The sequence below is a fragment of the Carcharhinus amblyrhynchos genome, unplaced genomic scaffold (assembly GCF_965287045.1).
Source record: "Carcharhinus amblyrhynchos unplaced genomic scaffold, sCarAmb.v2.hapA scaffold_40, whole genome shotgun sequence".
NCBI lineage: Eukaryota > Metazoa > Chordata > Chondrichthyes > Carcharhiniformes > Carcharhinidae > Carcharhinus > Carcharhinus amblyrhynchos.
This window is the reverse complement of record NW_027649781.1, coordinates 4,272,993-4,287,357: the sequence shown is the minus strand read 5'-3', so window position 1 is coordinate 4,287,357 and position 14,365 is coordinate 4,272,993. Positions and strand designations below refer to the sequence as shown.

General features: G+C 48.1%; 1 protein-coding gene across 3 annotated transcripts; it reads left to right on the top strand.

The window, feature by feature from the left end:
- Nucleotides 1-352: 352 nt before the first annotated feature.
- Nucleotides 353-10,748, top strand: LOC145335747 (zinc-binding protein A33-like). Of its 3 annotated transcripts, XM_080181469.1 has the most exons (6): nucleotides 353-849; nucleotides 3,621-3,716; nucleotides 5,193-5,426; nucleotides 5,557-5,579; nucleotides 6,698-6,810; nucleotides 8,776-10,748. In XM_080181469.1, exons 1-6 carry the CDS (start codon nucleotides 451-453, stop codon nucleotides 9,315-9,317), a joined length of 1,407 nt encoding a protein of 468 aa, XP_080037595.1. In that variant the 5' UTR covers nucleotides 353-450; the 3' UTR covers nucleotides 9,318-10,748. The 3 variants fall into 3 exon arrangements, with proteins under 3 accessions (XP_080037595.1, XP_080037596.1, XP_080037597.1); XM_080181470.1 differs by lacking the exon at nucleotides 3,621-3,716; XM_080181471.1 differs by lacking the exon at nucleotides 5,193-5,426.
- The last annotated feature ends 3,617 nt before the right edge of the window (nucleotides 10,749-14,365 follow it).

Here is a 14,365-nt window from a genome sequence, read left to right as displayed (position 1 = left end):
AATACTGTGGCGAGTAACTCACCTCCTGACTCCTTAACTCCTGTCAACCATCCATCTACAAGTCGGGAGTGTGATGGGATACCCCCCCCACTTGCCTGGATGGGTGCAGCTCCGGCAACACTCAGGAAGCTCAACACCATCCCAGGATAAATCAGCCCTGCTTGATTCCCAGAGTGAGTGGGAGAGGAAAATTCCAAGCAGGAGAGGTTAAAACGAGAACAGAGGAGATAAGGCAGGGAGAGGTTAAAAATAAAATTCCAGTAAGAATGCAGAGAAAATTTGAGGTGTGTCTTGAATTTTTTGTAGCAGGGAGGTGCATTACGATGTATAAAAGGTTGGAAACCGCTGGAGGGCATTTCAACAAATACTTCCTTTCTGAAGAGACAGAGAGAGAGAGAGAGGCAGCCTCAAAACACCTCATTTGAGGAGGCACACACGGATCAGAGGGGGATGGCCACGAACCTGGACATCGATCTACGGTGTCCCATCTGCCAGGAGGTTTACCAAGACCCGGTGCTGCTAAGGTGCGGCCACAGTTTCTGCCGAGGCTGCTTGCGGAGGCACATGGACTCAGTGGAGGAGACAGCCACGTGCCCCTGTTGCCGAGATGGGTTCGCGGAGGACTCCCTGTATCCCAACTGGCAGCTGTCCAACGTCATAGCGGGGCTGCGGGACCTGGGCGCGGGTCCGTCGATGGAGCCCGGTTACCCGCACTGTGCCAAGCATAAGAGAGAGCTGGAGTTATTCTGTCAGGATGATAAACAGCTGATTTGTTACATTTGTGCATTGGCTCACAATCACCGAAACCACAACTGTGTCCCGATAGATGACGCCTATATGGAATGTAAGGTAACATCGAGAAATACCAACTACCCTTTCTCTTAAAACAAAACATGTCTGATTTGATTTGAGTTACAGATAGGGTGAAGAGAAAGATCAGCTTTGATTTGATTTGAGTAGATTTAATACTGACACATGTATTGGTATACAGTGAAAAATATTGTTTCTCACGTACTATGTAGACAAAGCATACCATTCATAGAGAAGGAAAGGAGAGGGTGCAGAATGTAGTGTTACAGTCATAGCTAAGGTGTAGAGAAAGATCAACTTAATATAAAGTAGGTCCATTCAAAAGTCTGACGGCAGCAGGGAAGAAGGTCTTCTTGAGTCGGTTGGTACGTGACCTCAGAATTTTGTATCTTTTTCCCGAAGGAAGAAGGTGGAAGAGAGAATGTCCGGGGTGCTTGGGTCCCTAACTGTACTGGCTGTTTTTCCGAGGCAGCGGGAATTGTCGACAGAGTCAATGGATGGTTTGTGTGATGGACTGGGCTACTTTTATGTTTCCTTGTGGTCTTGGGCAGAGCAGGAGCCATACCAAGCTGTGATACAACCAGAAAGAATGCTTTCTATGGTGCATCTGTAAAAGTTGGTGAGAGTTGTAGCTGACATGCCAAATTTCCTTACCTTCCTGAGAAAGTAGAGGCGTTGGTGGGCTTGCTTAACTATAGTGTCAGCAGCGGGGGAATCGGGACAGGTCGTTGGTGATGTGGACACCTTGAAAGCTGAAGCCCGCGACCATTTCCACTTCATCCCAGTTGATGTAGGCGGGGGCACGTCCTGCATTATGCTTCCTGAGGTCGTTGACTATCTCCTTCAAAACATATCGGTCCGCTAACCTCACACTCTGCGTTCTGTTCGGACTGTCTCCTCTGAATGTAAGCTCCAAAATGATGTAGATGGGTTGATGGAGTCGGCAGGAAAGTGACACATTTAGTGCAACGCTGATATATATGAGCTAATGCGATTAGGGAGGTCAACACACAGTGAAAGGAAATATGCTGAGAGGTGTAGGTGAAATGAGAGATCTTGGCGTACAAGTACACAGGCCACTAAAGAAAGCAGTACAGGTAGACAAGGCTCTAAAGAAGGCATATGGTAAACTCTTCTTCATTGGCAGAGATTAGAATGCTAAAATAGGGATATAACATGATATTGTGTAAAACACTAGTGGGGCCACAGCTGGAGTATTGTGTGTAGTTCTGCTCACCACATTACAGGGAGGATGTAATTGCGCTGGAGAGGGAGGGCAGAGGAGATTTACAGAAACGTTGCCAGGATTAGAAAGCGGTAGCTATGAGGAGAGTTTGGGTAGGTTGGGGTTGTTTTCCGCGCAACAGAAAAGTGGTGATGTGATTGAGGTTAACACAATTGTGAGGGGTAGGGCAGGAGTGGACAGGAAAAACCTGCTTTTCTTGGCAGAGAGTTCAACAATCAGGGGTTGTCAGTTCAAGTGGCAGTAGAGGGGAAATGAGGAAGTACTTTTTTTATTACACAGAGGATGGTGGGTGTCTGGAGTGCACTGACTGAGTTGGCAGTGGAGGCAACACAAAGAACAAAGAACAACACAGCACGGGAAACAGGTCCTTCGGCCCAACGAGCCCACGCCGCCATTTTAACATTATGAGTGCCCTCCTCTACCCGTGACCTTTGTCTACACCTATTGGGGAAGATTGAGGGGAAGACCCTGAACTCTTTTAGAAAGTACCTGGATTTGCATCTTAATAGAATACAATAGAACAGAATCCCTAAAAAGTAGAAGGAGGCCATTCGGCCCAGTGAGTCTGGACCAAACAACAATCCCATACAGGCCCTATCCCCGTAACCTCAAACATTTACCCTGCTAATCCCCCTGTTGCTAAGAAGCAATTTAGCTCGGCCAATCCACCTAACCCATCCATTTTTGGATTGTGGAAGGAAACTGGAGCATCTGGAAGAAACCCATGCAGACATGGGGAGAATGCGCAAACTCCACGCAGACAGTGACCCAAGCTGGGAATCGAACCCGGGTCCCTGGCGCTGTGAGGCAGCAGTGCTACCACTGTGTCACCGTGCCGTCCCTCATGCCACTGTGCTGGTGTTTTTGGATTGGCGTGGACAAGATGGTCCAACTGGCCTCCTTCTGTGCTGTAAAAAATAATAATGAAATTAAAGTTTTTTTATTAGTCAGCTCAAAGGTGAATCTCTGGAATTCTCTGCCCGTTGAAGTGGTGGAGGCTGCCTCGCTAAATATTTTTAAGACGCGGGTTGATGGGTTTTTGATAAGAGAGGGGATTAAGGGTTATGGGGAGAGGGTGGGAAAGTGGAACTGAGCCACAACAGATCAGCCATGATCTTATTGAATGGCGGGGCAGGCTCGAAGGGCTAGATGGCCTACTCCTGCTCCTATTTCTTATGTTCTTATGTTCTTATATCCTTTGAAACACACAGGACAGAATGAATCAACAAGGGATTTATTAGTGACTAATAAAGAAACTTTAATACTGCAATGAAGTTACTGTGAAATTCCCTGAGTTGCCATACTCTGGCACCTGTTCAGGTCAGTGCACCTAACCAGCGTGTCTTTCAGAGTGTGGGAAGAAACCGGGAGCACCCAGAGGAAACCCACGCAGACACGGGGAGAATGTCCAAACTCCACACAGACAGTGACCCAAGCTGGGAATCGAACCCGGGTCCCTAGTGCTGTGAGGCAGCAGCGCTAACCACTGTGTCACCCCATGCCACGGAGAATATGAAGAAAAGAAAATCCCTTGTTGATTCATTCTGTCCTGTGTGTTTCAAAGGATATGCTGAAACATTCGATTACAATGCTCCAAAAGGATATTACAGACCGTATGGCGATGCACAAGTCACAAGGGGAAAAGATATCTCATCTATTGGTGAGTCTTTGAATATTGCATTTATTCGCTGTAAAGTAAATATCATTGTGTATTTTGTCTCTGATACGTTTATTCCAAAGATTAAACGAAAAGTAGAAAGGCAGCAATTAAAATCAGTTGCCAAACCCAATGACCTAGTTCCGTCCATTAAACGGAGATGATTAAAGTGTGTGTGTGGGGGTCGGTGAGAGAGAGGGGTGTGTGGCTAGCAGAAAAGGTCAAAGACCTGCAGTGAGTATCTCACCTCCTGACTCCCCAGAGCTTTTCCACCATCTACAAGGCACAAGTCAGGAGAGTGATGGAATATTCCCCACTCGCCTGAGTCTCCAACAACAGCCAGGAAGCTCAACATCATCCAGGACAAATCAGCCCACCTAATTGGCAACCCAGCCACAAACATCCATTCCCTCCAGCACAGACGCTGAGTAGCAGCAGTGTGTACCATCTACAAGATACGCTGTAGGAACTCACTAAAAATCCTTAGACAGCACCTTCTAAACCCACGATCACTTCCATCCAGAAAGACAAGGGCAACAGATACCGCGAACACCACCACCTGGAGGTTCCCTCCAACTCACTCATCATCCTGACTTGGAAATTTATCAGCTGTTCCTTAACTGTCACTGGGTCAAAATCCTGAAATTCTCTTCCTAACAGCACTGGGGGTATATCTACACCATAGGGACTGCAGTGATTCAAGAAGGCAGCTCACCACCACCTTCTCAAGGGCAATGAGGGATGGGCAATAAACGCTAGCCTAACCATCAACACCCACATCCGTAAATGATTTTTTCAAAAAAGCTGGGGTAAGCGGTGGATTCAATATTGGCCAAAATTCCTAGCTAACACTCTAGGGGTGAATTTGAACTCCCAGTGAGACCCCAATCTGGGGGACGACAGATAGACTTATAGTTACACATTGCGGTGTCTTCCCTTGTGTGTAATGGGCTGTCATTATCTGTTATGGGAATGTTACAGCATCAAAGAATCACACAGAGCAGAAGAGGAGAAATGAGAAACACTTAACCTGCCTGGATGGAGAGTTATGTGTTGTTACCGTTTGGTGTCTAATCACTCAAGGTGCTCACATTGTCCATTTTCCGATTCAGTACACTTCCACCTTGTCAGAGCTCTCACAAGTAACTGCCAAAATATGCACGGGTGCCACAGTGGTGAGCACTGCTGCCTCACAGCGCCAGGGACCTGGGTTCGATTCCTGGCTTGGGTCACTGTCCGTGTGGAGTTTGCACATTCTCCCTGTGTCTGCGTGGGTTTCCTCTGGGTGCTCCGGTTTCCACGCACAGTCCAAAAGACGTGCTGGTTAGGGTGCATTGGCCATGCTAAATTCTCCCTCAGTGTACCCCAACAGGCGCCAGAGTGTGGCGACTAGGGGATTCTCATAGTGACTTCACTGCAGTGTTAATGTAAGCCCACCTGTGACATTAAAATAAAACAAATAAACAAACCTTCTTGTAGGATAGCGTGGAACAACTGAGGGAAGAGATAGCAGATCAGTTTGAGGCCTTGCGTAATTTTCTCAATGAGAAACAATGCACGATAATACAAAGGATTGATGATGAAGAAAGTCGAGTTCTAAAACAGCTGGAGGAGAACATCTTGCAGATTTCAAGAGATTGTGACGCTATGGAAGGAGTGATCCATGATATTGGTGAAATTATACATTCGGAAGACAAGTATCAGCTACTGCGGGTGAGTTCATCTTCAGGTTTTGCAATTCAAATCATTTGACTTCCCGGTTGAGGGCCGATATTCCACAAATTATGCAGCACTTCCAAGATAAATTAGGTGGTTTATTAATAGCTTTTCTTTTCTTTCTCAGGAATATAGCAGCCTGAAACTTAGGTATGTATACCACGTGTGATTGGTGATCTCATAGAAACTTATAAAATTCTAACAGGGTTAGACAGGGTCGATTCAGAAAGAATGTTCCTGATGGTGGGGGAGTCCAGAACTAGGGGGTCATAGTTTGAGGATAAGGGGTAAACCTTTTAGGACTGAGGCGAGGAGAAATTCCTTCACCCAGAGGGTGGTGAATGCGTAGAATTCACTACCACAGAAAGCAGCTGAGGCCAAAACGTTGTGTAATTTCAAGAAGAAATTAGATATAGCTCTTGGGGATCAAAGGGTGCAGAAGGAAAATGCAGTCCAATTGAACCCGGGTCCCTGGTGCTGTGAGGATGGAAGAATCGAGATCCAGAGGATCCAGGTTTAAGGTAGACACAGTGGATGGCACAATGGCACAGTGGCCAGAGCTGCTGTCTCACAGCGCCAAGAATCCGGGTTTGATTCCCGGCTTGGGTCACTGTCTGTGCAGTGTCTGCACGTTCTCCCTGTGTCTGCGTAGGTTTCCTCCGGATGGTCCGGTTTCTTCTCACAGTCGGAAAGAAGCTGGGCCCGAAAACTAACGGGCAAACTCTGCACCAAGTTTGTTTAAAGTTTAATGATTAGTGTCACAAGTAGGCTTACATTAACACTGCATTGAAGTTAGTGTGAAAATTCTCACAGACCAAAGACGTGCTGGTTAGGGTGCATTGGCCATGCTAAATTCTCCCTCAGTGTACCCGAACAGGCACCTGAGTGTGGCGACAATCATAGAATCCCTACAGTGCAGAAAGGAGGCCATTCAGCCCATCAAGTCTGCATTGAACACAACTCCACCCAGGCCCTATTCCCATAACCCCACTTATTTACCCTGCTAATCCCCCTAACTCTAGGGTCAATTTAGCATGGCCGTTCCACCTAACAGGCATGTCATTGGACAGTGGGAATTTTCACAGTCACTTCATTGCAGTGTTAATGTAAGCCGACTTGTGACACTAGGTGCAGAGTTTGCCCTTTAGTTTTAGGGTCCAGTTTATCAAATTCTTCAGAGAAAGAAAGTAAAGTTTTGGTAAGGAAACAATGATCCTACCGCTCTACTTTGCCAAAGAAGCCAATTTTGCGATTTTTGTATGTTGCAGATCGGAATCAATTTATGACCCAGTGTTAAATAAACCAGTTTTCAACATGGATGAATTACATGGTCCACTACAGTATGGAGCTTGGAAACAGATGAAGGATATCATCAGACTAGGTTAATTTAACGTTATAATTTTTCTTTGCCTGGACTACGGTGCTTTAGTCTCTTGCTGCAAAGCTTGGAAAGGTACTTGCTTGTAAATTTAATTTTGTCTTCACTCATTCAGAACACAGGAAATATGAACAGAAGTGGACCACATCGCCCTGTGAGTCTGCTCTTCCATACATGACGGTCTCAGCTGATCTGCAGCCTCGACTGCAGTTTCTTGCCCACACCCCCACTCCCTCCTCCCCATGACCCCACATCCCTCAATTCTCTGGAGGACCAACGATCTGAGCCTTAGAGACACTCAGTAACTGAACATCCACACCCTCTGGATTGCACACCAGATTTTCTCTTTCCTTTTATGTGAATTGAAGTCAATGGAAGCTAAAGAACAGAATCCTCGCTCGTGGCTTGGATTTTTTGGTCCCACTGCTGTATATTCAGTTGGGCGCCAAATTTCCCGTTCTTGCTAGTCCCCTCGCAATAAACACCTGGATTCCATTTCCCTTGAGTTTGGGTGAACTACTGCAATCCAGAGAGTGCCCGGAAGGGTTCACCCACTGTGCCGCTAGGAAGAGGTTTCCAGGACTTTGACCCATTAATGGCGATGGGACAGTGAAGGGATGGTGGTATACTTCCAAGTCAGGATGGTTCATGGCTTGCGGGGGGTGGAACTTGCAAGTGGTGGCATCTCCATATATCCCCTGCCCTCGTGCTCCTAGGTGGCAGAAGTCACGTGTTTGGAAGGTGCTGTTGAAGAAGCCTGGGTGAGATGCTGCAATGCATCCTGTCGATGGGACACACTGTTGCTCACCCTCTCCCTTCAGAATGCTTTCTGTCCATTCAGAGATATCCTAGACCCTGGCACCAGGGAGACAACATGCTATCCTGCAGTCTCTTTCACATCCATAGAAACACCCATCTTCACCTCTAATTATAGAGTACCCTATAACTATTGCTCTAGTCCTCTTTATCCCTCCCTGCTTAACAACAGAGCCAGCTGCAGTGCCACTGCTTTGGCTGCTGGTATCCCCTGTTAGGCCATCCCCCCACAACAGTATCCAAAACGGTATATACTTGTTACAGAGGGGGAAACGACCACAGAGGATTCCTGCACTGAATGCCTGCCCCTTTTAGCAGTCACCCATCTATCTTCCTGCACCTTGGGTGTGACCATGTCTCTCAAGCTCCTATCTATGACGCTTCCTGCCTCCTTTATGTTCCTAAGTGCATCCAACTGCTGCTCCAACCTATCCATGTGTTCTGTAAGGAGCTGCAATAGGTTGAGCTTCCCACAGTCTGAGATACTGGAAGCATCACGGATCTCCCACATCTCACACGTACAACACTGAGCCCCACTGACTGACATTTCGAGCACCAATTAAATTATTTAAGAAAATTTATAAAACTCTTACCATAATTTTTTCCCAAGACGGAAGCATCTATTATTAGGGGGCTTAGATTTAAGGTGCGAGGGGCAAAGGTTTAAAGGAGATGTACGAGGCAGGTTTTTTACACAGAGTGTGGTGGGTGCCTGGAACTCGTTGCTGGGGGAGGTAGTGGACACGAGGTGGGGATTCTGGTGTTGGACTGGGGTAAACACTGTAAGAGGTCTCACAACACCAGGTTAAAGTCCGACAGGTTTGTATGATAGTCCACTCCACTCACCTGACGAAGGGGCAAACCCTGAAAGCTAGTGGTTTTACTATCAAATAAACTTGTTGGACTTTAACCTGGTGTTGTGAGACTTCTTGCGGAGGTAGTGGAAGCAGATATGATAGTGAGTTTTAAGGGGCAGCTGGACAAATACATGAATATGGGATGGAATAGAGGGATATGGTCCCGGAAGGGTAGGGGATTTTAGTTCAGTCGGGCAGCATGGTCAATGTAGGCTTGGAGGGCTGAAGGGCCTGTTCCTATGCTGTAATTTTCTTTGCTCTTTGTTCGATCTGATTGTATCTAATTCCCTTACAGTTCCAGCTGCCCTTCGTTTCAATCCAAGGACTGCGCATCCTAAACTCTGTGTATCAAATCTTGGACGAATGCTGCAGTATTGTGAAGCTCAGTCACAGCAAGTGGACACCGCTGAGAGGTTCACCAACCACCTCAGTGTCTTTGCTTCCACGGCTTTATCTTCAGGGAGACATTACTGGGAGGTAAATGTCAGCGAAGGTGCTGACTGGATTCTCGGCGTGGCTGCAGGATCTGTCAACAAGAAGGTGTGCGCAGTTACCAGCCCGGATAATGGATATTGGACCATAGGACACAGAAGTGGGGGACAATATTGGGCTAACGACAGTGAGAGAGTCGCAATCTATCCTGACATTAATGTTGAAATGATTGGTGTTTACCTGGACTACGAGAAAGGACAGTTATCATTTTATGATGCCGAGGACATGTCACACATTCATACATTCAACCATCACTTCACAGATAAACTTTACCCGTATTTTAGCATCAGTCCCAACGCGGAGTGTGTAAACCCAAGCTTACAGCTTCTCCACTGTGGCCTGTGAACACGGCCCAGATCTCCCACTCCCTGGGGGATCGGACTGTGCCTCAGAGGTACCCTGGTAGATGCGATCAGAGACCCCCAACACCCTCTGGGCACTGACCTTGCACCTGAAACCCTCTGAAACTCCAATTTAGAGTCAGATACGTCAGGTAGTTCCAACTCTCTTAGGAGAATAGTTACCCAGAAAAGGTTAGTAAATTCACTTCTAACTCCGAGATAACTATATCAATAGATTTCCCCTTCCACCCATGATCAAGGTCTGGTAAAAAGGTCTCCTGGACTATGAACAATGACATTGATGCAGTTATCAATATTGTCACTGGTAAGTCATGTAAAAATGAAATGTAAATTGAGAGGTAATTTGTAAATAAGTCTTTTTGATTTTGATTTATTGTTGTCACATGTTAATATACAGTGAAAACTACTGTTTCTTGTGCGCTATACAGACAAAACATACCGTACAAAGGGAAGGAAAGGAGAGAGTGCGGGATGTAGTGTTACAGTCATAGCTAGGGTGTAGAGAAAGGTCAACTTAATGCGAGGTAGGTCCATTCAAAAGTCTGACAACAGCAGGGAAGAAGCTGTTCTTGAGGGTGTTGGTACGTGTCCTCAGATTTTTGTACCTTTCTCCCAATGGAAGAAGGTGGAAGAGTGAATGTCCGAGGTGCATAGGGTCCTTGATTATGCTGGCTGCTTTTCTGAGGCAGTGGGAAGTGTAGACGGAGTCAGTGGATGGGAGGCTGGTTTGAGTGATGGTCTGGGCTTTGATTCATTACCCTTCGCTGTTGCCAGATTTAATAATGTGCCATTCTGAATGGACCGGGGAAGGCTAATGACCGCTTTCTTTGTGTCTCATTGACTCAATCACTGGACAAAACTACTTTCTTTTGCCAGTCACGCATCCATATATTACTTTGGGAACGAATGGGGCCTGGGTAAGGTTCTCTTTGGGAGAGTCAGCACAGCCTCAAAGGACAATACAGAACAGGAACAGGCCCTTCGGCCCACCAAGCCTGTGCCAAAACAGGTTTCTATCCCTTTGTTCTCCCCACAATAATGGGCCTGATTTTAACATTCAGTTTTCGGGTGCAAAAACTTGGTAAAGTCGGGCATGAGGCGAGTAGCGCGATCCACGCCCGCCTCCACGTCCTTTTACCAAGGCCCAAAAATGGGCATGATCGGGACCGCACCCCGAAACGGGTACGACGGTCATTTGCATGCACTTAAATTGACTGGGTTACACGCCCAAATTTACCGGCACTTCCCCCTTTTACCACCGTGTTCGCCAATCCTGAATCGGGCGTGAAACAGACATGCTCCATAAAAGTCCGATTTGGTGCTCCATCAGTGTACGTGTGTAGCGTCCCACTCCTCTCTGCTACTCACGGGTGTCCTTTCCTTGTACCCATTTTCTTTCTTGTGTCGGTGGCAGCTCTGTGGGTGGGTGGGTGGGCGGGTGGCGGGGGAGGCTGCTGTTGCTCTGCTGGGTGTCCGATGTCCGATTTGCAGCACAGACCCAGGTCTCAGCACTGACCTCAGGTCTTGTGGTGCTGCTGGGTCAGAACGCACTCAGCTCACTTCCAGCTGAAGAGTGTGCACAAAACCCAGTGCAAATTGCACTGCTGTAGCCATTCAAATTTACCAGGGGGCTGTGATTGTGGGGAGTGTGTGGCTGGGGGAATTGGGGGGGGGGGCTGTGATTGTCAGGAGCAGAGTAGAAGGAGAGAGCAGAGAACCGGGCAGTTCTGTCCACGATGTTTGAGACCTTGTGCCACCGATATCTCCACCTCTGAAAGGAGACCTGGGTAACCTGCTGCAGGACCTGACATCTAGAGGCAGTGGAGGGGGCAGTCACTCTCAGTGGCTGTCAAATTTAAATGGCTATGCGATCAGCTCCTTCCAGAGCCCCAGTGGAGAGGCCTGGCATCTCACACTCAGCTGTCCATGCCCGTGTTAATCAGGTCACTGGGCCCCTGTGTGCCCGGGGCTGGCAGTACGTCAGGTTTACCCTGGACCATCAGGAAACCTGGGCTGCAGGGTTCGCAGCCATTTCAGGGATGCCTAACCTCCAGGGGGCCATTGGCTGCACACACGTTACCCTCGAGGTCCCCCTACAGAATCTATGAATAAACATAAGAACATAAGAAATAGGAGCAGGAGTAGGCCATCTGGCCCTTCGAGCCTGCCCCGCCATTCAATAAGATCATGGCTGATCTGTTGTGGCTCAGTTCCACTTTCCCGCCCTCTCCCCATAACCCTTAATCCCCTCTCCTATCAAAAACCCATCAACCCGCTTCTTAAAAATATTTAGCGAGGCAGCCTCCACCACTTCAACGGGCAGAGAATTCCAGAGATTCACCACCCTTTGAGTGAAGAAGTTCCTCCTCAACTCCGTTCTAAACCGCCTCCCCTTTATCTTGAGGCTGTGCCCCCTAGTCCTACTGTCTTTTTTGAGCGGGAAGAGTCTCTCCACCTCTATCCTATCCATCCCATTCATCATCTTATACGTCTCAATGAGAGCTCCCCTCATTCTTCTAAACTCTAGCGAGTACAAGCCTAGTTTATTCAGCCTCTCCTCATAGCTCAATCCCCTCAACTCCGGTATCAGCCTAGTAAACCTCCTCTGCACTCCCTCCAGGGCCAAAATATCCTTGCACAGGTGCGGCGCCCAAAACTGCACGCAGTACTCCAGCTGCGGCCTCACCAATGCCCTATACAGCTGCAGCAAGACCTCCCTACTTTTATATTCAATCCCCCTCGCTATGAAGGCCAGCATCCCATTCGCCTTCCTGACCACCTGCTGCACCTGCAAGCTGGGTTTTTGCAACTCATGCACAAGGACCCCGAGGTCCCTCTGCACCGTCGCCTGCTGCAGTTTTTCGCCACGTAAGTAATAGTCCTTCCTACCATTCTTCCTACCAAAGTGGACCACCTCACACTTGCCAACATTAAATTCCATTTGCCATTTCCTGGCCCATTCGCCCAGCCTATCTAGATCCTTCTGCAGACTCTCCACACCCTCCGCACAATTTGCCTTTCCCCCAATCTTGGTGTCATCAGAGTTCCACTCCCTGAATGTTCAACTAGTGTGTGACCACAATATGAACATTATACATGTCTGCATGAGATACCCAGGTATTGTGCATGACGTAACAAAGAACAACACAGCACGGGAAACAGGCCCTTCGGCCCAACGAGCCCGCGCCGCCATTTTAACATTATGAGTCCCCTCTCCACCCATGACCCTTGTCTATGCTTATGGCATTCCACATTGAGGGAAGACTAATTTAGGGACAATTTGTTACACCAATCAGCCTAATAGCACATCTTTGGGGTGTGGGAGAAAATCGGAGCACCCGGAGAAAACCCACGCAAGCACGGGGAGAATGCGCAAACTCCCACAGACGCTGGCCCAAATCCATGTATCTGCTCAGCAAACAGTGATAGTCACTGAGCTGTCGTGGTGCCCATCAGCTGGTCCAGTTTAAGCGTACACTAACGACATGAAGCACTAGGCCACTCTCGAACATCCAAGAGCAGCCCTCGCACGACCCACCGCGTGTCTGCCCCTTGTTGGACAACAAGGCGGACCGCAGCACCTGTGGATTGAAAGAGAAAAACATCAATAACACGCACATCCTTACGCAAACATTCAAGGGAATCCCCAGAAACTCAAAGGTAAAACAAGTGAGGCAGAAAATATGTTGGAAGGTCCATAGGAATCAATTGATTCCCAGGGACGTCCCAAGGCTCTTGATTCTTATTGAAAACAGTCTCCTACATCCCTCCATCGCCATCCCACTCATGTGCCTATCTAAGTATCCCTTAAACAACTCCAGCGTGCCTGCCTCCACCACCTTGCTTGGCAGGGCATTCCATACCCCCACTACCCTCTGTGTGAAAAACCTCCCTCTAACATCCAAATTATACCTCGCGCCCCTCACCCTAAGCCCGTGGCCCCTTGTACTGTGCGTTTCCAACCTAGGAAAAAGCTTACCTCTGTTTATTCTATCTATACCCTTCATAATCTTATATACCTCTATTAGATCCCCCCTCAGTCGCCGTCTTTCAAGGGAAAACAGCCCCAATTTGCCCAATCTTTCCTCATAACCCAGCGTCCTGGTAAAATACCAGGCAGCATCCTGGTAAAACTTTTTTCACACACCATCCTGATTGGGAACTATAAAATCACTAACATGTAGTAGGAGGCCATTAGGCCCATTGACACGTTCACTATCAGGAGCTCGGATTCCCAGAGGCTGGTTATGCCTGTGCGGAGGCCTGTGTTTGAGGTGGAGACCCCGCTATAGTGCAGCCCATGTAGCCACCAACCCGACAGTAGAGGGGTGCATTCAGCTCCTCGAAATGAGATTCTGTTTCCTGGACCGATCTGGAGGGGCCCAACAATACAGCCCACTGATCCCCTCCCCCATGGTGGTGGTGTGCAGTGCCTCGGCACGGCAGAGAGGTGACCGATTGGAGGGGGAGGAGCAGGACGTGGAGGATGACCAGCCGGGCGTCGCTGGGGAGGATGACCAGGAGGAGGAGGAAGAGCTCACCTCTTAGGGTGGCACAGTGGTTGGCACTGCTGCCTCATTGCACCCAGGGATCTGGGTTTGATTCCTGGCTTGGGTCACCATCTGTGTGAAGTCTGCACGTTCTCACCCCGTATCTGAGGGGGTTTTCTCTGGGTGCTCTGGTTTCCTTCCACAGTCCAAAGATGTGTGGGTTGGGTGGATTGGCCATGCTAAATTGCCCCTTAGTGTCAGGAGGACTATCAAGGGTAAATGCATGGAGTTATGGGGGTGGGGTCTGGATAGGATTGTGGTTGGTGCAGATTTAATGGGCCAAATGGCCTCCTTCTACACTATAGGTTTCTATGAACATCGAAAGAGGAAAGAGCAGCTCCCTGCCAGCTAAAAACATATCCCTTAAGAGAACTTTCCATCTATCGAACAAAATGGGTACCAAACCAAAAAGAGCTTACAGCCAGCGGAATCACCAGAAAAACTCCAAAGGTTTTTTCAAAGCCATAAAACCAGTTTGTAT

Bases quoted from the DNA above. Each gene is read 5' to 3' on its own strand.
- LOC145335747 (XM_080181469.1), top strand. From the start codon at position 451: ATGGCCACGAACCTGGACATCGATCTACGGTGTCCCATCTGCCAGGAG. The intron at 850-3,620 runs GTAACATCGAGA...TGTGTTTCAAAG, and splicing joins ACGCCTATATGGAATGTAAG to GATATGCTGAAACATTCGAT. The intron at 5,427-5,556 runs GTGAGTTCATCT...TTTCTTTCTCAG, and splicing joins ACAAGTATCAGCTACTGCGG to GAATATAGCAGCCTGAAACT.